This window comes from Anarrhichthys ocellatus, unplaced genomic scaffold, assembly GCF_004355925.1.
Source record: "Anarrhichthys ocellatus isolate YVR2014 unplaced genomic scaffold, GSC_Weel_1.0 scaffold1, whole genome shotgun sequence".
Classification (NCBI taxonomy): Eukaryota; Metazoa; Chordata; class Actinopteri; order Perciformes; family Anarhichadidae; genus Anarrhichthys; species Anarrhichthys ocellatus.
The window spans coordinates 16,774,994-16,797,548 of NW_022280031.1; the positions used below are offsets into that span (position 1 = coordinate 16,774,994).

Here is a 22,555-nt window from a genome sequence, read left to right on the forward strand (position 1 = left end):
CACACACACACACACACACACACACACACACAGAGAGACAGAGAGACTTTTTGCTAAATAAATCATGGGAACCACAGAAATATCACATGGACGATGAACTCTTTTGCCTGCGTAAAACACTTACCCATGGTGCATCAATGGCCCTTTGATTGAAGATTGATTTTTTTCAGACCAAATTACCACTACACCAGTACTAGCAGCATCAGTACCAGTATCAGTACTAGTATCAGTATCAGTATCAGTACCTGCATGCTGTCCGGCTGTATGAAGATGTAGTCCAGGCAGCCGTGAAATCCTCCCACGTAGTTGGTGTAGGCCGGCTGGCTGCAGGCGCTCAGCAGAGGGGGAAAAGTAGAGAGCAGCTCCATCCTGCAGGACTCCTCCGGACCAGAGCTGCTCCAGTCTGCATGCTGCAGAGGAACCGCTGTCTCACTGAGCAGCTGGAACACACCTGCAGACAGGAAGAGGAAGACGAACAAATGACTCAAATACAGAATGCATCAAGTCGAATATTGTCAACAGTCGTATGAGCCTCAACTGAAGTTAAGGCAAAGTGAATACTGGTGGAGACAGGTGCTGCTGTGGGCTTGAGTTCGGGTTACCTGAGTTAGGGGAGGAGTTAAAGTCACCACAAAAGAGCAGAGGGGCTCCAGGTGCGACCTCGTTGATCACGTGACTCAGGTGTCGCAGAGCCACGCCCATCTGGACCAAACGAACATTCCCTCCTTCAAAAAAAAAAAAAAAAAAAGATATTAATTCAGTCGTTTAGAAATGTGTCCTTGCACAGATTAAAGGGTACAAGTCGTCCCTCTGCTCTCTGACATCAGTGACTCAGGTGTGTTCACAGAGGAATGAGGCGCTCTACCTTTCGGGTGCCAGTACAGGTGAGTATTGGCCACGCAGAGCTTCCTGCCTGGTTTCTTCAGGTCCTCGAGCACACTGACCTGCAGAGAAACGAGTCGGGAAACACAAGAGTCACAACGCAGATTCACAAAGCCGACCAAAGTGTGTCACCAGTGTAGTAAACACTGTTACCTCCAGGTCTGAAAAGTGAAGCCAATGCGGAAGTGTCTTAAACCTGCATTCTCTCCAATGTCCATCAGGGGGCGACTCCTCTGGTTGTCTATGAGAAAATGACTCTACTTCTCTCTTGATTTATTACCTCAGTAAACATTGTAAACATGAGTTTATGGTCTCAATCTCTAGTTTCAAGTCTTCTTCAATACAGCATGATGTTCATTTTGTAAATTATGGTCCATTTAGAGTCACACAGACCATAAAGCAGGGGATGCTTTAGGGCGGGGCTTACTACCACAACGTTGTCTGGTCTGGGGGTTGTCCGTGTTTTCGTTTTAGAACTTAAATCATTTCACGGTGTGTTTTCACTTCATGAAAGTTAATTTTAACACCGCTAAAAAACTTCTTACATACAGTCTGTGTAAACCGTGATTATTTTTGTTGTTATTATTTTTGTCTATTATTCTTTTGATGAACTTATTAGCTCATTAAATGTCACAAGAAGGCAAAAATTTGTGTCGTTCTGAGTTAGTACAGCGGGTGAACAGCAGTACCTGCATGGCGGTGGACCTCTGCAGTATCTTGCGCTTCAGAGCGCTGTTAGCAGAAACGCTCTCCAGCAGCGTCGAATGGATGGGGTCAGAGGTCAGAGCCTCGCTCAGCACGATGTCATGCTGACTCAGCAGCTGAAACTTTGACCTAAACAAGACAAAATTATTTTATGGTTATAACCTGACTTATATATTATCAACTAAACACGGTGGTTGCAATACATCCTGGGTTGTGAGAGGAAAGAGAGGCGTGATCACAGCAGTGGAGGGTTTGACCTGCGAGATAATCAGCTTTGAACAACAATAAACACTTTTGATATCCAACGTGAAATTAACTTGTTCCGATCAAACAAAACCCGACCTTTACTGTCAGACTGTGGATTGTCCACCAGGGGGAACTGTTCAGTAACTATAACACGAGTTCTACACCTGACAAACAACACGTTAGACCTGCAGCAGTAGACACGATCAGTCCAGTTAATTGAGGAGTAGAAAAGGAAATTAATTAATTTATAAAATGTCTAAAAGCTAACATTTGGCGTTATACAGCCACCAGCTGGATTACAGAGTTTAATATCCACTATTTTGCTGTTATTTCATTCATTGTTTGTGAATTTAAAAGAAAGTGTAAATGTTGCAACACGTCTTTCATACTCAGAACAGTGGAGTATTTGAGTTTACTTATAGCACTAACACTCACATGTACTGTTGGACAGCTATCTAAACATTTTAAATGACAGCCTGTGCCCATGTGCATCATATGTGGCTGCAACATTTTCTTCAGACTGTGGCTGCTGGCAGACCTGACCTGCGGTAGAAAGTGGCCAGTCCTTCATGCTGCTTCTCTTTGATCCTAAAAACACCATCCAGACCGAAGGCATCCAGAGCTGGAGTCAGACTGTCTGAAAACACCCCTAGAGTCCGGAGGACACGAAGAAAGTCAGAGAGCAGACGTGCACATCCACCCGATGACAGAAAATATGGAGACAAAGTTCTTAAGCAACGAGTAATTTCCCGCCATAATTACCCTTGTCGACCTCCTGCAGACAGACGATGTCAGCATTGTATCCGGCCAGCTCCTTCTTGATCAGGTTCTGCCTGTAGTCCAGCTGCAGGGCGTAGGGCGCGCAGTACGGGTAAAGCACCGTCTTGGAGAGTTCTGTCTGAGCGTAGACGTCGGCCAGGATGTTGTATGTCACCACCCTCACTGCCGGCCACTCCGCCTCTCTGACGGTGTACGCGTGGCGGTTGTCGAACGTGCACACGCCTGGTCCGGCCTCTACGGCCCCCACAGAGACCAGCTCCTTGGCTGGGCCACTGCGTCCTCCATCTTTTGGCGTGCAGAGCAGCTTGAGCCTGAAGCCGATGTCCTGATTGGACGGGACGTGGACTCTCCCACATCCTACCTCGGTCCAGCTGCCATCCTGACGTGGAAGTTCTTCGGCAGCTTCAGGGCTGTGACAAGAAAGAGAAAAATGACTTTTTAAAAACCTTCTTCTCTTTATGCAGCCCAAATCACAAGCTAAATGTGTGTCTTTGTCAAACCGACTCCTACGTTAGAGTAAACATGACAGGATTCCTGCCCATATGGATATTTGGGTTTAACGTGTTCTTTTTTTCCATGTCTGCTTTTTGGTGGAGATGGTACTTGGTCGAGGATGGGTAATAAAGATTTGGGACATGCATTGTCTGTGCACTTCGTTGTGGCCTCAGTGGCTTGTGTTTGTTTTGTTTTGTTTTGTTTCTCTCTCTCTCTCTCTCTCTCTCTCTCTCTCTCTCTCTCTCACAAGACCTGGCCAATCTTTCGTGGTTGGTGTCCCACCTTATTTTTTTTACATATAAAAACGCCACTGTATGTTTTTACACTGTAATTAATTACCTTGCGTTCGGGGTATTTTCTTTATACCACGTGAACTCGCAGTCCTGCAGGTTCCCAAACTCGACCTCCAGGTTGGGGCAGACGGGGAACCCGGCCAGCAGGGCCACCGGGAGCTCCGCGGAGACGAACGTGGGAGCGTTCCTCCGGATCAAGTATTCAACGTCTCCCACGTGCAGCACGGATCCGTCCCGCCACGCCTCATAGTTCAGCACCGTGTCGGACACCTCTTCACCCTCGTGGTACAGCTTCACCACGGTGGGCTCCGGCTGCGGTCCCTTGTTGTTGTTCCTCTTCTTCTTCGACTTCTTACCTTGGCCCTTTGCGAGGCCGTTGGAGATCCGGACCAGGACCTTGCCCAGCGGCTCGTCCTGGTCCCGCAGCATGTTCTTGTGGCTGCCGTCGACCAGGCGGAAGGAGATGGTGAGTTTGGGCTCACCGGGGAGACACCTCACCGCGGCGGTGTGGTCCATCTCCATCCTGCCGAGGAGGCTGGTCAGAGTGAGGCTCCTCGGTGAGGAGGGGAGCAGGAGGCGGCGAGGGAGCAGTGCGAGGGCAGCGGATAGGTGGTTCAACATGAAGTCCGCGACGGCAGGAAGAGGACACTAAAGGCAAAAAACCCACACTAGCTATAATCGTTAAACTACGCCTGTAACGTTATCGGTAAGTCGCGTGGTTCCCTATTTATATATGTCACCTTCCTGACGTCACCTGGTGGTGGAACTACTATACAGTTAGCTACGCTAACATGCTCACCCGAAGAAGAAACCGGCAAAAGTAGAGAATTGAATTCAAAACGAATAAACCTCTGCTTTAAATAACGTTGAGTTTATTATATTCACACGAGTTGGTATCTGTAAATACTCCCATCAAGTCAATGCCAGTCGTCTTCTTCTTCTATGAAACATCATCTTCTTCGTTGGTGTTTACTGGTGGTTGACCAGTTTAAAGGCGCATTACCACCACCTAGTGGAGTGGAGTATGGAGCAGTAGCTTCACTTCTATGAAACATTACTGCTACCCACAAGACATACTATTCAACGTAACATAATTTTAACACGCATATTAATTCTACATCCATCTTTTTAACTTTTATTTATATTCTATACATATATTATATAAGTAGTCATGCTTTATTTTCTCTTATTCTTACTTTGCATGTGACTTTTAACATACTTTTAATCTTGATATTCTTAAATAAATATGCTTATGCATAAATGCAGACAATATAGTACATAATAAAAGCTGAGCTCAATATTATGAATGTTTCATAAATGCTTCTTTTCACAACAACAGAGTTTATTCGGCCGTTTCTATTTTGTACTAGCTGTGAGTGAAGTCATATTTATGTAATCATGTTAAGGTCCCCTGTGTTTGATCATGCTGAATCCTGTACAATGTAACCTTTGACTGAATTAATTTTGGCCTGATTGCCTTAACTAAGGCATTGTTGTTGTTGTTGGACGTCATCAGAAGATGCTGACCTTTGCTTTCAGAATAAAATCATGCAAGATACTAACTGAAAGAAGCAACATCAACCAAAGGAGGAGGACCAAGACACGGTTTAAAGAGAGAGAACAGATTCCCATCGGGGTGCATATTACAAACTAACCTCTTTTGTTTGTGTACCCCACAAGAGATTTTGTGTCGTACCTCATTGTCAGAGTGGGTTCACAAAATTGCCACAACAAAAAATATAGATAAAACAAAACATGCATTTTTATTGATATTTTATTAATTTTTTTATAAAGACAAATGCAGAAATTCACTAAAAGGAATATTAAAAAAAACACTAGAAATGTACATTTAAAAAATCTAATCCAGAGCTTGACGTGTCCCACTAGAGGTTTGGTGTCAGTTGTCAGCATCAGTCAGTGTCTCTTTTTGAAGTGTCTAATCATCCCCTTGGCTACTCTACAGTATATTTTTCTCAGCGTCATTTTCCAGACAGCAGTGTTCGGGCTGTTCGGGGCTTTGGGGGAAGTAGACGTCGGCCTTGTGTTCGTCGTCGTGCTCGATGTGTTTCAGGTGGACGACCATGTGCAGGGCGTAGGCCAGGACCAGCAGCAGGATGAGGGAAGTGATGAGGCCCATCAGGATGGCCGGCGTCATGAAGGTGGCGCAGACGGTCGCAGGAGAAAATGTACCGGAGGTGACGTTGAACGCCTGGATCTGACGAGGAGACAGGGACATTTTGAAGATCAAATTCATAGTGTGACGGTTCAGAATTCAAGTTTATCGTCAGCATACAGTGAAATAAATCCTCTTAGGATTCAGGGTGTGTAAGCATAGTTCAAATCCAAACAAACATTCAATGCAGATATTATATCAGTGTCATGTGGTACTGGAAAATAACTATTTCCATGCAAATAAATAAATAAAACTACCCCAAGCTTCAGTCAATTTTGTTTAAACCTGCAATAACCTGGACAGGTACCTGGAAGTTGGTGAAGGTGACGCTCCAGCGGCGGGCGTGGTCGGTGCTGGGCAGCAGCAGGGCGCTGTAGCGCTGCAGGCTGCTGACGTGGAGGCAGTGGTAGGAGGAGGAGGCCGGAGCGTACACGTCGCTGGCGTTGAACACGGCCTCCTCAGAGGTGTTGTAGAGCAGAGACACGCTGTCCACCGAGAACCACCACTGACCCGAAGACTCGTAGAAGGTGTTGGACAGCTGCAGTCTGACAACCGAGGCACGACAGGAGACCTTCAGTCCAAATTTTACAGTAAACGTTTCAGCTGCTTGCATGGCTGTAGACCTTTAAGCCTTAAAAGGTACCATGTGGAGCTTTTTAACTCTAGTAGCGCTGTGAGCAGTTTTGATATGAGTAGGATCCCTTTTTCCTTTGTGCCAATGGTCTCGCATTATTCCACTGATCTACAGGAGGTGGTGATGCACTAAGAAATACAACACACCAACAAAGAAGAAAACTGCAAGCTAACATGAATTTAAACAATGGAGGTCTTAAATGGTTTAAAAATAAAACTGGCTTTGCAAATGTTTTATGAGGAAGGAAATGCAGTCAACAGATTTGTTAGGTCCAAAATGTGTTTTGGTGAGTAACATTAAGAAGTTAGATCTGTCTTATCAGTGTGACCGCCTCTTTTACATAACATTTGATCGCATATTTGTCTTGATGAACATTATATGAAGTTATGTTTTTATGCGTGATTGTCAGACATGTTGTATGACTGACCTGATGGACAGGCCTCTCAAATCCTCCACATCTCCAAACCTCATAATCAGCCTGGTGAAGACAGACAGACAGACAGACATCAGAAAAATCATTTATGTTTTCTGATGCTTTTAAAGGTTTGTGTAAATCAGACAGACAGGTAGACAGTCGGGTCACTCAGACAGACAGGTGTACGTACGTGGCCTTGTCCTGGCGGCAGACAGACTGGCTGGTGTCGACAGGTTTCTGAGGAGAAAAGGCTCTCTCTGTCAGGTCCAGCTGCTTCTGCTTCTCATAGCGGAGAGACAGCTTCCTGGCCTGGAACAGGAGGCACGGCTCCCCATCGGACAACACCTGGTAGACGGGGACAACAGTATTACTGGACAACACCTGGTGGACGGGGACAACAGTATTACTGGACAACACCTGGTGGACGGGGACAACAGTATTGACTGTGTGTTGTGAGAGATGTTTTAATATTTTCTCAGCCATCAGTGTCTCTACAGTGTTTAGCTGGTAAATCATCTGAAGACAACCCCACCTTGAGGGGAGGGAAGGGAACTGCAACTCCTGGCGTCTGAAGTATCTTCCTCCGAGACACATCTGGAGACTGAGAAGGCTTGAAAGAGAGAGAAACAGAGAGAGAAAATACTTGTCCTACAGTTCTTGATTGAAACACAGCTGACTGACAGAGAGCTCATGATTCCAATCTGATTGTATTTGTATATTAAAATAAAAACCTGCATCCCCATACTAACCTCTAATCCTCATACCGTGTTTGCTCCTCTCCTGCTATACTTCCTTCCTTAATTCCTTTCCTTCAACTGCTCTTAAGGAATGAAAATCAGATGATTTCTTTCTCAGCAGTGAAACTCTCTTTGAGTGTCCTCGCTGACTCTTGCTCACTTTTACTAACACACAGTTTTGAATGCATTGCTGTATTTTACCACCACCATTTGTTTCTTTTTACCTCTAATTAGTATCAATACTTCTACTTGAGTAAAACACTGTTCTGCTCTCCTCTTCTCACAGTTTACCTGCAGTTGTCTGAACGGTTGGTCTGCAGACATCAAACGCTCCTCCGTCCACATCCCTCCATCACTATGTGCCATCTCTTCATCTGGAGAGACAATAACAGGATAGATTCCCTCATTTTATGAATTAAACCACATATAATATATACTTAGAAGCCCCTTGGGCAAATAAACATATCTAAAAACCTATATATATATATATATATATAAACAAAGACTTTTGTTTGTAGTTTTCTGAAAAGTTTACATTTTGGAGACACTAGGTTGCCTCTGACAACAGCAGTTACAGTAATAACATTTTTGGAGTCCTGCTGATTTGCTGGTACTTCTACTTCTGTGAAGGCTTCTGTAGTTATTTTTAAAAATGTAGGTTAATTTAGCTAGTTGGGTAAATGTATACTTTATATATTAAGTACTGAAATTACAGTACTGAAAGAATATGCAACATGACTGTTGGGTTCTTGTAATCTTCCGTTGTTGGTGTTGTTTTGAGTAGTTTTCTATTGGATCGATACACACGAATGATTCATTGATTGTTATACATTATTTCCCAACTATGAGCATAAGGAGCAACTACCAAACAATCCATCAGAGGGCTTTATGGGAAGGTAGTAGATTATCAAAACACAATGAATTATAAATATTATTAATATTTAGTATTTAAGGTGTGGGGATGTTTCTAAAGATAGATATAGATATAGATATAGATAAATGATACTCACCATGGTCTGGAGAGACAGCAGCACTGTGAACAAAAGTGTCAGGAAGATCAATAAATAAATAAATGTTTGTCATTTTTTTACTTTTCCCACTTTTAATTTAACACAGCTTCCTGTTTTAATTGATTTGATTCTCTCTTTCATTGATCAACATTCCTTTCTGTTTTTATTCAGGTCACATATTTAATAAATGATCACATCTGACACTAAATATCTGTCAGTTCTGAGGGTGTGTTTGAGATATTGTTTAAATATGAATGAATAAATATCTTCTTTTCTTTTTATTTCTCACTTTTTTCATTTCTTCTTCTAATTAATAAGTAGTGAGATTTGTTTTCATTTATTATTTTTTATATTCTAGATTGTATTTATTTGCATTTTTATCAGTTGTAAAGAAATACGGTCAATATTAGCAATTTTTGAAATAAATTTACAATCACACAATTAAAATCTAATTCTGACTCATTATCATTTGACAGTTGGCCAATGTGACAAGAAATATGGCTAAATCCAAATATGTTGATATGTTATTATGGGAAAACATAAACAATGTTGACATGTTAAAAGAACCTTGCACATAAATAAAGTTGTCTAACTCAGATTAAAGATTCTTCTTTAAATAAACAGTAATACACTATAATGATAGTGTCTAATAACAGAAAAGAAACAAAAACAAAAAGAAACGTCCAGTTACAAGATATATATATTTGGTTATAAGCCAAATAAATAATTGTTGAGAACTACTGATGGTTGCTTGTCAAATTATAGAAAATATAAGGTAACATCATGACAAATGTTAAAATGAGGTTTAGAAACAGAGGAGCGAGGGAAGATGATCACCAGATGATCCTGTGAGGTTTTGACTACCCAGAATGCATCTCGTTAGTCTAGTGACCCAGTCGTCTACCTGGTGGATTAGAGTTTAAGAGACCAGACAGAGTGATCAGTCTGGAACAGAGAAGTTCTGTTGCTGGGAGGACCCACTCTGATCTTATACAGTATTATGGTTACAGACTCTCTCTCCACCTCCCTACATCCATATTTTGAGTGTAATTAATTTACCAATAGAACAGAAAATAAATAACAAATATATTATTATTTTGTCATAAATGATAAAAGTTAAAGATGAATCTGACTGATAGCATTACTTTTTAAATTGTCTATTATGATATAATATTATGATAACATTGTTATCGTGATTTTCTTTTGTTTTGATAATCGTGTAGTAACAATCTGTTGTTGTGACAGCCCGTCGCCATGTTGAGAGCCGTGTGGAGGCAACCCCTCACTCTGTTTTCATAGATACGCTCTGAATATGGAATTTAGCACCTTCAATAGAAAAGGTAACTGAATTCGTACTCTCACATTTAAACCAAAATAATACTTTCTGTGCCCATTTGGTTACAACAGCCTGTGTAATTAGACAATATAAGAACTGTATTGATCACACACCAATTCAATAACGTAATAATAAAGTAGCCTGATGAAATACAAAATAGTCTGATATGAATGAGCCACGTGCACACTCCCCCTCTGTCCACGGACGTTGTGCCTCTCAGTATATGCAGAATAAAACATTTGTCTCAGCACATACTGAATGTATTATAAATGTGCTTTGATTAGAACAAGAGGCATAGAGAAGACAAATCCTCCCGACTCACTTGCAGCCAAAAAAAAGGTTTAGCTCCTCTTGTTTCGTCAGAGCCGGACTGTGGATTGTGGGATTGCATTGATTATATCATCATACAATCACGCCTAGCACCACACACACACACACACACACACACACAGACACACACACACACACACACACACACACACACACACACACACACACAGACCTACACACAAAGGATGCGGTGGCTCTGCAGCCAAAAGGAGATTTTGCAGCTTCTCCCTCCTTTTACAATCAGCAGCTGCCGACTATAACAAATGACAATCTACAAACAGCTGCCTTTCTCCAGCAGACACAGAGAGACAGTTTTGTTCCCCTTAAACAACGCTGATATCGAATGACTCTGCAAAAGCCTGGATTATGCAGACAGATTTCTTTTTTCGGGTCCAATGCCAACGTTTGTACAATTCTCGCTTTCTGCTACGAAGTTATGGTTTGGGAAAGATCATGGCTCTGGCAAATAAATGGTTGTGGCATGCTTAGAAGATAACTAAAACACGGCCACGGTTAATAAAAATAAGAATTCAGGTTTGCAACAGAACACACAAACGCCTGCATGAAAGCCAGACGTGCGGCCACATAACTGCATGCTGGGATACTGGTTGGTATGCATTTGAGTCCAATATTCATTATTTTAGCTCTAATTTAGGGACAAGCCTACAGAGAATTCTCACCAACTCTGCAGATACACAGAGGTTGTTGCTATTTTTTCATCTTTTCAGCCACATTTACTGTTTATTTCAGTCTCAAATTAGCATCATCGGATAAACCCACTGTCCTCTGACTGCTCAGAGCCAAACAGCAGACACACAAAATTAGAGATTAGCTGGTGAACATAGTGGAGCATTTAGCAGGGTGCTTATATTTATGCCAGGAGTTGGTACCAAAAAACAGCTAAAAGGAGAGTGAGTATTTGGATTCATCAGGTACAGAAACAAAACTCCAGCAGGATGATCATGTTGCTCTGAGTCTGCTGCATGTGAAATAACTGTTTACCATCACTAGATGATAATATGTCCAATGTTGGGTTTTTCAGATTGTTCTTCTGTCCCCAAATAACCAAATAAAAATGCACCTTTAAAGAAATAAACACAATGAAACTAGGTCCTGGTGGGACTCACAGTCACAACGCATCAGTAATCTTTGAGCTGACTGTGTCAAGTGTGAAAGATTAGAGCATTACGAGAGGTCAAAATCAAGAAGCATCAAGGTAAAACATAATCTCTTGTCTCTGCTTCACTTACCCGTTAGCAGTTTGTCGGTCGAGGCAGGTTGATGGTTTTGGATGCAGGAGAAGGAGAGAGAGGAAGAGGAGGAGGATGCAGCAGTGTTTCCATGGTGAAGCCATCGTGGTGGTGTTCAGAGAGGGATGCCAGCACACACACTCTCTCCTCCGTCTCTCCCCTAGTAATCTACTTTAATCAGCCCACCGTCTTTAAACCCCCCTGACAAACGGATGAATCAGCCAATCAGGGCAGAGCACAGGCATGAAAGGGGTCGAGAGAGCCCCGCCCCCTGGTTTCACCACATTTTCTCATTTTCACTTCAGCTCAAAATACATTTAATTTCAGGGGATTACAGGGCATCACAATGACGAGTGTGCAGACAGAACAACGTATTGAAGATACACCTGAGAAGTGAAATTGCCTTGAATCTGCAATTTTTCAGACATGGAATACAATCATGGCTGGCTTCTCATTAATTTAACAATTGATTGTATTATTCTACTACCTCTTTTATAAAGTAGGATACTGCACAAGCAAAGAATAAACAAATATTAAGTTGTGACTCATTTAGTTTGCAGTTTGTTCACATTCTGCAAGAGTGTTGATGGATAATTGAGAATAAAGAGAAGGACTGCTGGTCTGAATATTACTGTGGTTGAACAATTAAACTATTTGTTGCTGCAGGGAAACAAGACCAAGACCAGTGGTGGAATGTAACTAATATATTTCCTCAAGTGCGGTATGTAAGTACTTGTACCTGCATTGTGTGCTATTTTATACTTCTTATACAAAACTAAGAATAAAGCAAAACAAATGATTCACATAAGTTATATAAAATACAACACTAAATTCACATATTGCAGGTAAAAAAAAAGTCTCAAATAATGTTAAAAAGCTGAAACGTTTGGACTAACCTATAGAAATCTAAATGTATGTCTATAGAAGTCATCAGAATAAAAGTATTCAAATGATTTGTTCTGTATCAAAAATAAAAGCATACAATGAATCGTCATCGTACAACGAATCGTCATCGTTTTACCAATGGATGCATACCTTAACCTTCGAGTAATCATTTTAGTCAGGCGTCTTCTGTAGCCACTCCCAGCCGGGGTCCTCAGACTAGACATTTTGCCGCGGTGCATCTTGGGTCCTTCCTTTCGATCCCAGGCTCGCTTCTGCAATCATGGGTACGGCCTTAACTTCACCCTAAATATTCAATTATTCTGTTCACTGCTGACATTTTTCACGTCTATGTCGTTTATGAATATCTTACAAACTGTTTTCGATGCGTTTGCGCTGGAAAAAACTCCAACGATTACTTAAACACGGACCGTTTTTACGGTTCTCTCTTCCCGCAACGTGGAGCGGCCATAGCACATCCGAGCTGCGTGTTAGCATGGCTAGCGTAGCATACGTCCCGTTTACACCATAAATTGTTAATAATTACAGTATGTAACTAAACAGCTAAATAACTTGATGTCCTATGCGATCATGTATTACGCTTCAGACTGAGTGTTGGTAATCTCGGTTAGCATCATGCTAACACCGCTCGCAGCTAATGTCCAAAAGCTTCGTTAGCTTGTCTCTGTACGGTTGTCACAATTGCGGCAGGTTCTTTGGGGAAATACCGCTGTTAAACCCCTAGACGGCATTCATGTGATTTATAATGTTCATGTTTGCTCACTATTGGTGAACAGTAAAGACAAATGTATTAAACCGCAGTGGGTGTAAAGCTAACTGTAGATAGTTCCACACAAATTATTAGATTATCTTACATCTTCAATTGTTTTGTAGTTGGTGTGAATTCAGGCTTGATATAGATCTGATTGTTTTTTTGAAATATGCTGTCAGCCCACGCAATGATGCTGTATTTGTTGTAACATTTATAGAAAATCACAAATTTAAGCATTTATTTTTGTGTCAGTATTTTGACTGATGTGAAAACACTTACCTTGCGCTTCAGAGGCTACCTAATGACATCCCAGGTCTTAGAGTTTCAATACAATTAAATGTAGTTTGAGATTTAAGCAATCATGTTTCTCATTTACATGTGTATGAAATCGGATTAATGGAGGCAGTTGACAATGATGTGGTTGCTGTATCACCCAATCACACTTGATGTTACAAGTCAGAAGTTGTTCATAGCATAGTGGTGGTGATGCTCACTCACTTTTAACCCTGTATATTTAAGATAAAATGTGTGACCAACAGAAAAGGAAAACATTGTTTTCAGTTGCATAATTGTTGTAGGATACATTCTCTGTTCTACTGCAGCAGTGTGTGGTTTGGAGACATTTAAGCATTTCAAATATATGGGAAGAATGCTTTGTTGAATGTCTACAAGGCTGCATTGGCTCTAACATTATTTGTCTTTGTCTCCCAGGAAAGTGTCGTGGTCTGCGCACAGCCAGGAAGCTCCGTAACCACCGCCGTGAGCAGAAATGGCATGATAAACAGTACAAGAAAGCCCATCTGGGCACGGCCCTCAAGGCTAACCCCTTCGGAGGAGCCTCCCACGCCAAGGGCATCGTTCTTGAGAAAGTGTGAGTACCAAGAGACCTGCTGAACCATAAAAGATGGAGTGATGGCTGATAACAAAACACGGGTCATGGACAGCTCGTCGTTTTAGACTTTTGATTTTTGCCACTTAGACAAAGTCGACCCCTCAGTGGTCCATTCAAAAGCATCTTAACCAGAGAGCTTGATTCAAACAGTGACATTGGATGTTAACAACTCAAGTGACCCGGGGGTGCTGACAAAGTTGTTCTCTGTTGTCAATGTCACCAGGGAAACGTCAGTCTTTCCCTCATCATACCTACTGGAAAGTCATAGTTATGTTATTTCTGTGAAGTATTGCATTGAGTCTTTTACTAGTCTTTAAGGTAATTTGAACTGTTTTCATGTTAAGTTTAAGTTTGTTAAAGTGTTTTTTTCTCCGTCTGCAGCGGTGTTGAGGCTAAGCAGCCCAACTCTGCCATCAGGAAGTGTGTGAGAGTTCAGCTCATCAAGAACGGCAAGAAGATCACCGCCTTCGTCCCCAACGATGGTTGCCTCAACTTCATCGAGGTAAATACCTGCCCATTATACTAAGTGTATACTAATTGTATTCCAGGTTCAGCTAATTTAATCTGCTCACTTTTTCCCAAATCTACATGTAGATGCGTGTTTCTTATTTTACTGACCACCCTTGCTCCTCTCTCCTCCCCTGCAGGAGAACGATGAGGTTCTGGTGGCAGGATTCGGACGTAAAGGTCACGCCGTTGGTGACATTCCTGGCGTTCGTTTTAAGGTGGTCAAGGTGGCCAACGTGTCTCTGCTGGCTCTGTACAAAGGCAAGAAGGAGAGACCAAGGTCATAAACAGTTGAGGCAGAAAATACAATAAACATTTTCAATTACAGTCTGGTTGTTTCGTGTTTTAATTATTGGTCACAAATGTTACTTTTACAAGACTTAAAAAGCATGAAATGTTTACACTAGTACGGATTGTAGCAAAGATCTTTTTAAAAGTGTAGACGGGACGAGCCGGGGATCAAACCACCAACCCTGTGATCGGGGCCCTGTGGCCCTAGCTGGGGGGTTTCAAAAGCAAGTTTTAAGACCTTTAATATTATACTTTAACGATTAATATATACAGTAATTAATGAACTACTTTGATTATAAATGAAATACTTTTTCTAAAGCAAAAATGCCAAATGTCTCTGGCTCCACCTCTAACATCACCTGGGACTCTTCATGGACAAAACAATTTAATCTGAAAAGTAGTTGTCGGGTGAATCAAATATACTGCTCAGTGTAATCATGATCTGCCCTGCAGTGTCACACTGAATATCTGCTAATCAGTTCACTTCATAAACTCTTCTGGCGGTAAATATAGTAACAGGTGTCAGATCCCCCCTCAGCCTGAGTGCTGCAACCAAACGGCTGAATCATAGAGGTCGAGAGCTCACACGAACCTCCAGAGTCTTTCCCTGCAGAATTGAGACACTTTGATGACACTATTCCAGGACAAAGAATTTGATTTTGAGTATAACTCGTGTGTATTTGCAGTGCTTTACTATTAAAACACTGTGGAACATGAATTCATTGACAGAACCCATGCAGACATAAAGCTCTGGTTTCAGTCACGGGTCAGATACCTCTCCTCCTCCTGCTGCCGTCTACAGCAACAACAACAACAGATCCTCTTTTAATCTGCAGGGACTCGAACAGCCGAGTAGAGGAAACCAAAACGACTCTTCAACACAAACCCACAAGGTAAAGAAACAGTGACGTCTGTCAGCACAGAAACCTACAGCCAGAGAACCAAAGAGACAAACAACGGGGTGTGACAGTATAACACCATTAATATCAGTTACTATGATTCTAAGGGATGTTTGCAGCACTACAGTTAATTAACTGCTAAATTAAAAATAACAGCTGTGAGCTTCTTAAATAATGTACTATGATTATTAACTAAAATATACTGATGGTGCTCCTGTCTGTAACTCACTCACTCACACTTGTCAGTTTTGTTCAATACCATAAATAAGCAAATGTACTCTGTAGGATAACCATCAAGCTTAATAAGTACTGTTAGAACCTGAAACACAGACGTGTTGAAACTACCGTTTGGTTTAGGTTTGGTAAGATGTTATTGTGGCTTCTTACTTTCTAGCACTGAACGTTCGTGTCCACATTTACTGTACTTTTGGGAAATCTTACAGCATGCAATTATATTTTGGCCAAACAAACAGTGGTTATATACTGCATCTCTTCTTTAACAGAATACACAGAATATATATATATATATATACAGTATATATAATGGGGATAAAGTGGGCAGAATATGAATTCACAAAATCAGGAAGAGTCTATTTGACAGCAGAAATAGACGAGAAACAATCCGGTTTTAAGATGTTTTTTAAAGTTGTGCGGTTGTGTGAAACGGTTTAACCAGTTTGGTGCGTAAGAACCTGACTGGTCTGCACAAACACCTTTGAGATGATCACTGACTGTGATCCAGACCTGATCAGTGTTGCATGTTTACTGATGCTCTTGTGGCTGAATGGGAACAAATTCCTGCATCCTGGTTCAGAAATCTGGTGGAAAGTCTGAAACCAGAAGAGTGGAGGCTTTCATAGCAGATTAATGCCGACTATCACGTCCTGTTTCAGCGTTCAGGGGTCCACTCACCTATCAACATGTCGGGTTCATAACGTACTGCAGAAGGATCGGATTTAAACCAACACCGGCCTGCTGATCACGCACAAGTTCAGTGAAATATGCCTTTTTGAACAGGGCCATCGTCTTCATCATGGAGTTTGTGCGATTTGGGCTGCAGGAGGATGATGAGGATGAAGACGAGGACGCAGCGACTCAGTACATGATCGAACAAAGTCTTCTCGAGAGCAACAAACAGAAGGAAGCTCAGAAACCAAGGTCATGAATCCTTCTCTCTCTATCTTCCTGGTTTGTTTTGGTGAAATGATCAACTCCTACATGATGGAAGTTCTGCTCTTTCCTTTACTGTCCTGTTACTGGATTTGCAATTTTCCCTTTTTGTTTATTGAAGTTTATATTCTGAAACAAATTTTGTGTAAATTTGAGTTTCTTCCACGAACCGAAAGAACTACAATTTTAACACAAAAGACATTAAAAAGATGAAAAAATTGAGCATAAATATAAAATATAAAGCTTTATACGTTTCCCTTTAACCACAAATTAGTTCATAATGAAAAGAAAAGCTTTTTATTGTTTTTCTTTGAACACCAACCAGTTGTTAAAGTCATTTATATTATTCTTATATTTATCTTTCACACGCCCATTTTTAGAAAAATGGGCGTGATTAGAAATTAGATTAGAAATTTAATTTACAATAAATTAAAAATATTTGAATCCCTTTTATCAACTGACTGGAGGTGAAGGAAACTCATTTTGTAACCAATTCATTATACACTCCATTGAATTATTTAATTAACATTATTATTTCTCGGCAGTTTTTAAGATGAGCTGAGTTTTGTCAGAAGACCCTAACCCAACTTTCCAGCGGTGAAATGCTTCTTTAATCTGTAAGAACTGGAGATGTTGAATGTTGTAATTAGTTGCACTGAATAGTTCGTTACTTTTCCAGTTACTTTTTGAACCAATATTATCCCCAGCAGGTGAAGCTCTTCAGATCAGAGGACTTTTCCTCTTCAGTTTCACAGAAGTTAATTCTACTTTGTGTTTAATTTAACATCTTCTTTGCTCACAGCTCCGGGCCGGAGTGTGCACACAGCAGCCCGATCTTCACGGCTATAAGACAAGGTGAGGATACAAGGCGTGTATCCAGGTGAATGCTTTTGTTGTGGTTTACTATAAAATAATACAAATTAAACTGTCAGGTATACATTTTAAGATATCCTTAGAACTCATGATGTATTTTCTGGATTTAGTTGTGGTTAAGTTGATTCAATTATTTACTTTTTTAGTTTCTGATGGCTGCTTTTCACTGACATTACAGCTTAAACGCTCTGTAAATAACTAATTCTGTGTTCCTCTTCTGAAGATTCTGAAACAAGAAGCAGAAAATTAACATTTTATATTTAAAAAAAAATGTCACGATGGCTCCCTTGAAATTTGCATTTATTTGACAGACATTTTTTCTTTATTTTAATAATAAAAAACAATAAATAACAAAAAAATACATTATTTTTGACTCAAAAAGTAACTAATGTGATTTCAGTTGGACTTTAATATCTAGTTTATTCTTTTTCTTAGTGGGTTATTTTTTATTTTAAAGGGAAAGAGTATTTCCGACCTCCTAATAATATAGAAAGGGACAGAAGTTGACATATTTACTGCTGCTGACCCTCCGTCCCTCCAGGTAACGAGAAGCTCTTAAAGGATCTCATCGTCCGACAGAGAGACGAGTTCTCACAGACAGACAGCCGAGGTTGGACTCCTCTGCATGAAGCAGCAGCTCAGAGCAACCAAACCATCCTGGAGCTCACATTCAAAGGTTTGCATCTGCTTGATACTGATTGTGCACAGCTTCACAATAACAAAACACCCAACTCAATTAAACAGAAGCTTTACCAGATCACACAGTGGAGCGTCATGTCCTCCAGTTTCAGGCTCAGACTCCGTGGAGAGTCGCACTCTTCGTGGTGAGACTCCTCTCCTCCTGGCGGTAGAAGGAGGTCTGATAGAAAACGCCTCCTTCCTCCTTCAACATGGAGCCCAGCCGGACAGTCAGGACCAGGACCAGGACTCAGCGCTGCTCGTAGGTAGGCTGACCAACGCTTCACTGCCTGTTTCCCTCAGTGTGGGCTGAACTCTAAAAACTATTTCATAAAAGTCCTATAAATTGTTGCTATAATTATAAATACCGAAACACAAGCTGCAGACATTCTGTCACAGTTTAAACATATTTGCCGTCCTTCTGATTAATTCCTTCATTTAAACTGAAACAAACTGCAGCGGGCTGAGGAAGTACTCTGATCCTTTACTTCAGTAAAAGTAAAAGTTCTGCATCTAAAATGTTATTTGAGTAAAAGTATGTAAGTACAATCAGGAAACTGTTCTGAAAGTATTCAAAGTAAAGTACTCATTCTGAGGATGAATGTCCTGCGACTGTTATACTATCTATTATATCATTATATTATTATATCATTAGATTATTATTATTCACGGTTTATGTAAAAGCAGGATTTTACTGTTATAGTTGGTTGAGGTGGAGCTCATTTTCATTATGAATCAATCTGCTGATTATTTTCTCCATTAATCAATCGATTGTTGACACCGTCAAAATGTTTGTTTGGTCCAACCAACAGTTAAAACTTCAAAGTTATTAAAAATCTAATTTAAATGATTAACATATTTCTGACATCAAAATAGTTGCCATTTAATTTTCTACCAATCAACTTATTGATAGTATAGTAGTATAGTTTATAACAAAGCATGTTTTATGAGCACGTCACATGTTTTTTATGAATACATTTTATTTGTAAAGTAATTAGCAGCTAAAACTGTAGTGGAGGAGAAAATACATTTTCTTCTGCGTTGTATTAGAGTAAAAGTATAAGTGGTGTGAAAATACGCAATACTCAAAAACAAGTACGTGAAATTTGTGCTTAAGTACGGTACTTTGAGTAAACGTACTCAGTTACTTTCCACCGCTAATAAACGGTGGCTACAAACTGTATGTTGTTTACGTTTGTTTACAAAATAAAACACAACATTGTGCTTCTTTTCATCGTCATCGTGTTTGACTCCTTCCCTTCTGCAGCGATCCGTTCAGACCGCGCTGACCTGATGAAGCTGCTGCTCCAGCGGGACTCCCGGGTGAACCAGGCGGGCTGCCACGGCCGCCGTCCCCTCCACGAGGCCTCGCGGCTGGGTAAGACGCCGCTGCTGACGCTGCTGCTGGAGGCCGGAGCGCAGACGGACCCTCGGAGCGACTACGGCCTCACGCCGCTGGCACTGGCCGCTCAGGCCGGACACCTGGAGGTGGTGGAGACGCTGCTGAGGAGAGGTGAGAGAGCAGGGACGTCTGGGAGCGGAACAAGAGTCCTCAAAGTTCAACATTTTACTGCTTCTTGTCAAACACTGCCTTATTATTTTACCTGCAGTTCTTAAGTACATCTATGCAGTATATCAAAAAGTACAGCTACTGAAGTACTTGCTTACTTGAATATTTGTGTTTATTTTGCTGCTTTATTCTTTAGCTCCACAACATTTCAGTGGCAAATATGGTACTTTATACTTCTCTACATATATTTCATGGTTAAAGTTACTGATTAATTTGCAGATTAAGATTTTAAAAACACAACATATAAACAGTTGATAAAAACATGACTTATTGATATATATATATATATATATATATATATATAGTGTATTAACTAGCTTCACCTCAACCAGCGAACCAACTTAAATGCTGCTTAGATTAATGCACCACAGCAGTACTTTCACTTTTGATACTTTAATATCTCGTCCTGTCATCAAGTGGCTAACTTACTTTCTCTTTTTTTTTAAACTCAATCCCCTCTTGTTGTCCATCCTGCAGGGGCGGACGTCCTGTCCCAGGCGCAGGACGAGGCCTCCATCTTGTACGAGGCGTGTTCGTCAGGAGATCCAGAAGTCATCAGTCTGCTGCTGGAATACGGCGCCGACGCCAACGTGGCCAAACAGACGGGACACATGCCGATCCACCGCGTCGCACACCGAGGACACCTGCAGTAAATGTTAAATATTACATCTTATTCCATGAGTCATTTGTTGTGTTTTATTCTGTAAAGTGGTTGTAAACTACATCATCAGATGGAGGTGTGTGCGTGCGTGCGTGTGTGTGTGTGTGTGTGTGTGTGTGTGTGTGTCTCAGAGCTCTAAAGCTGCTGATTCCAGTCACTTCTAAGGCAGAAGTCAACGACATCGGGATAAGTCCTCTACACTCTGCTGCTGCAGGAGGCCATCCACACTGCATCAAGGTAGGTGTGTGTGTGTGTGTGGAAAGTAACTAAGTACATTTACTCAACTACTGTACTTCAGTACAAGTTATAGGCATTTGTACGTTACTTGAGCATTTTCATATTCAGAGCATCAAAAATTATAATACAGTAATATAATTATTATTATTTTGGAATATGACATTCTGCATTAAAAGTACTTTTACTTTTGTTACTTTAAAGTACCAATATGTAGGATTTAGTGGCATCTAGTGAGGATACTTTTGTACTTTTACTGAATTTGTCTGTTAAACACACAACTGAATGTCCCTCCTCCCCATCTCCCATCAGGCCTTGCTGGACGCAGGTTACGACCCCAACTACATGCTCCATCCCTGGGCTCGGCGCAGCTATGACGACGAGAGGAAGTCGGCACTCTTCTTCGCGGTCTTAAATAACGACGTGCCGTCAGCCAAACTGCTGCTGGAGGCCGGGGCCATGGCCAACCAAGACCCAGTCAAATGTCTGCAGGTACCCGTGTGTGTGTGTGTGTGTGTGTGTGTGTGTGTGTGTGTGTGTGTGCGTGTGTGTGTGTGTGTGTGTGTGTGTGTGTGTGTATATTATCTACCAAAGATTAAAAACCTCAAACTTCATATACAAAGAAGTTGTTCAACAGTTTGGGAAACACAGTAATGCACTTTCTTTCTGAGAGTGAGATGAGAAGATTGATCTCATGTTTGTGTTTGAAGTTCAGAGCTGAAGTCAGGATGTGGTTAGCTTAGCTTAGCATAAAGACTGGAAGCAGGGGGAACCTTTTAGCCTAGCTCTGTTTACAGTGAAAACAAATACACCTGCCAACTAACCCATGAAGCTCACTAATTGTATCTCCTTTGATTAGTCGGCACATAAACGGAAGAGTTTGTGGTTTTACGGGGAGTTATTTGCTTGAACTATCTTTTGACAAACAACAGTTGTTGCAGTGATCGTGTTCAGGTTTCTGAAGTGTTGTTATCACAGTGAGGTTGCCAGGTTTGGTATCATTGTGCCTATTAGGGATGTCCTCAACCAAAGAACTTCTTAGTTGACTAACCCTCACACTGATTTGTTCACTAATCGATACTTGGCGGATGTATACGCTGTTGGTCGGCCTGTCAGCCCATCACCTCCCTGAGCAGAATCCTCTGTTGCTGATCCAGTGACTGTGTCTTTAAGATTTCACTGCGTGTGGGCAACTATGAGTTGATCAACCTGTTGCTGAGGTTTGGAGCCAACGTCAACTATTACTGCAGAATAAACACAACGCACTTCCCGTCAGCGCTGCAGTACGCTCTCAAAGACGAGGTAAACCGTTGCTCTTATTATTGTTATTATTAAAAAAACATTTTATAAAAACATTAGTTTTACTTCACACTGTAAGTACAGTTGTCAGCTTTTGGTTGCTGTTTTTGAGTTGAATCTGGCCTGCTGTGTGTGTGTGTGTGTTAGGTGGTCCTCAGGATGCTATGTAACTATGGTTACGATGTCGAGCGTTGCTTCGACTGTCCCTACGGTAACGGCTCCCACATCCCTGAAGACTACGAGGGATGGAGCAACTCCGTGATCAACGACACCAAGGTAACGTAAAGTTCATCAGTAGAGCTCGCTCAGTGTTAAACTAACTGAAACATAAACTAGGAGCTGAAAAAAGTTGCCTTGCTAATATAAAAAATACTCTTAAATCTCATTTTCCTAAATGTCCTAGAAAGGGTCATATGTTGTGGTATATTTAGGTTGAGAGGTTTCCTGTCATAGCTGTTGGAAAAGTGTAAATGTTGACCTGCTGTTGGCTAAAAGAGAAGTCACAGGATCTCTAAAGCTATTCAAAGGAATAGTTCACCCA

The 22,555-nt window shown here is 41.2% G+C and overlaps 4 protein-coding genes across 5 annotated transcripts in view; 2 read left to right on the top strand and 2 right to left on the bottom strand.

Annotated features, from left to right (window-relative positions):
* The window catches only part of pde12 (phosphodiesterase 12), a 5,988-nt gene extending 1,565 nt beyond the window's left edge, over positions 1–4,423 (bottom strand). The window contains exons 1-7 of the mRNA XM_031848429.1: positions 3,448–4,423; positions 2,596–3,023; positions 2,377–2,482; positions 1,572–1,716; positions 866–944; positions 603–725; positions 246–451 (exon numbers count right to left, since the gene is read on the bottom strand). Of these exons, the coding sequence (XP_031704289.1) occupies positions 246–451; positions 603–725; positions 866–944; positions 1,572–1,716; positions 2,377–2,482; positions 2,596–3,023; positions 3,448–4,022 (1,662 nt within the window). The 5' untranslated portion in view covers positions 4,023–4,423. The remainder of the gene's footprint in view (positions 1–245; positions 452–602; positions 726–865; positions 945–1,571; positions 1,717–2,376; positions 2,483–2,595; positions 3,024–3,447) is intronic.
* A 257-nt stretch (positions 4,424–4,680) lies between these two features.
* atp6ap1la (ATPase H+ transporting accessory protein 1 like a) lies at positions 4,681–12,352 on the bottom strand. Of its 2 annotated transcripts, none has more exons than XM_031849580.1 (9): positions 12,322–12,351; positions 11,287–11,487; positions 8,371–8,393; positions 7,652–7,734; positions 7,156–7,233; positions 6,814–6,968; positions 6,636–6,686; positions 5,882–6,119; positions 4,681–5,616 (listed from the first exon to the last, which is right to left on the bottom strand). In XM_031849580.1, the coding sequence occupies exons 2-9, from the start codon at positions 11,388–11,390 to the stop codon at positions 5,359–5,361; spliced, it is 990 nt and encodes a 329-aa protein (XP_031705440.1). In that variant the 5' UTR covers positions 11,391–11,487; positions 12,322–12,351; the 3' UTR covers positions 4,681–5,358. The 2 variants fall into 2 exon arrangements, with proteins under 2 accessions (XP_031705440.1, XP_031705449.1); XM_031849589.1 differs by having other exon boundaries at positions 5,459–5,616; positions 5,882–6,145; positions 12,322–12,352.
* A 20-nt stretch (positions 12,353–12,372) lies between these two features.
* rps23 (ribosomal protein S23) lies at positions 12,373–14,666 on the top strand. Its single transcript, XM_031849602.1, has 4 exons — positions 12,373–12,455; positions 13,652–13,811; positions 14,214–14,334; positions 14,480–14,666. The coding sequence occupies exons 1-4, from the start codon at positions 12,452–12,454 to the stop codon at positions 14,624–14,626; spliced, it is 432 nt and encodes a 143-aa protein (XP_031705462.1). The 5' UTR covers positions 12,373–12,451; the 3' UTR covers positions 14,627–14,666.
* A 91-nt stretch (positions 14,667–14,757) lies between these two features.
* asb14a (ankyrin repeat and SOCS box containing 14a) lies at positions 14,758–22,299 on the top strand. Its single transcript, XM_031849704.1, has 11 exons — positions 14,758–15,523; positions 16,547–16,687; positions 17,502–17,554; positions 18,114–18,248; positions 18,358–18,516; positions 19,518–19,763; positions 20,298–20,469; positions 20,613–20,718; positions 21,028–21,207; positions 21,889–22,017; positions 22,162–22,299. The coding sequence occupies exons 2-11, from the start codon at positions 16,563–16,565 to the stop codon at positions 22,297–22,299; spliced, it is 1,443 nt and encodes a 480-aa protein (XP_031705564.1). The 5' UTR covers positions 14,758–15,523; positions 16,547–16,562.
* The last annotated feature ends 256 nt before the right edge of the window (positions 22,300–22,555 follow it).

Excerpts from the sequence above, each read along its gene's own strand:
- atp6ap1la (XM_031849580.1), bottom strand. The coding sequence starts at position 11,390 with ATGGCTTCACCATGGAAACACTGCTGCATCCTCCTCCTCTTCCTCTCT. Across the intron at positions 6,687-6,813 it reads TGCCGCCAGGACAAGGCCAC|GCTGATTATGAGGTTTGGAG; the intron begins GTACGTACACCT and ends TGTCTTCACCAG. Across the intron at positions 5,617-5,881 it reads TCACCTTCACCAACTTCCAG|ATCCAGGCGTTCAACGTCAC; the intron begins GTACCTGTCCAG and ends TCTCCTCGTCAG.
- rps23 (XM_031849602.1), top strand. Across the intron at positions 13,812-14,213 it reads GGCATCGTTCTTGAGAAAGT|CGGTGTTGAGGCTAAGCAGC; the intron begins GTGAGTACCAAG and ends CTCCGTCTGCAG. Across the intron at positions 14,335-14,479 it reads GTTGCCTCAACTTCATCGAG|GAGAACGATGAGGTTCTGGT; the intron begins GTAAATACCTGC and ends CCTCCCCTGCAG.
- asb14a (XM_031849704.1), top strand. The coding sequence starts at position 16,563 with ATGGAGTTTGTGCGATTTGGGCTGCAGGAGGATGATGAGGATGAAGAC. Across the intron at positions 19,764-20,297 it reads GGAGACGCTGCTGAGGAGAG|GGGCGGACGTCCTGTCCCAG; the intron begins GTGAGAGAGCAG and ends TCCATCCTGCAG. Across the intron at positions 22,018-22,161 it reads AGTACGCTCTCAAAGACGAG|GTGGTCCTCAGGATGCTATG; the intron begins GTAAACCGTTGC and ends TGTGTGTGTTAG.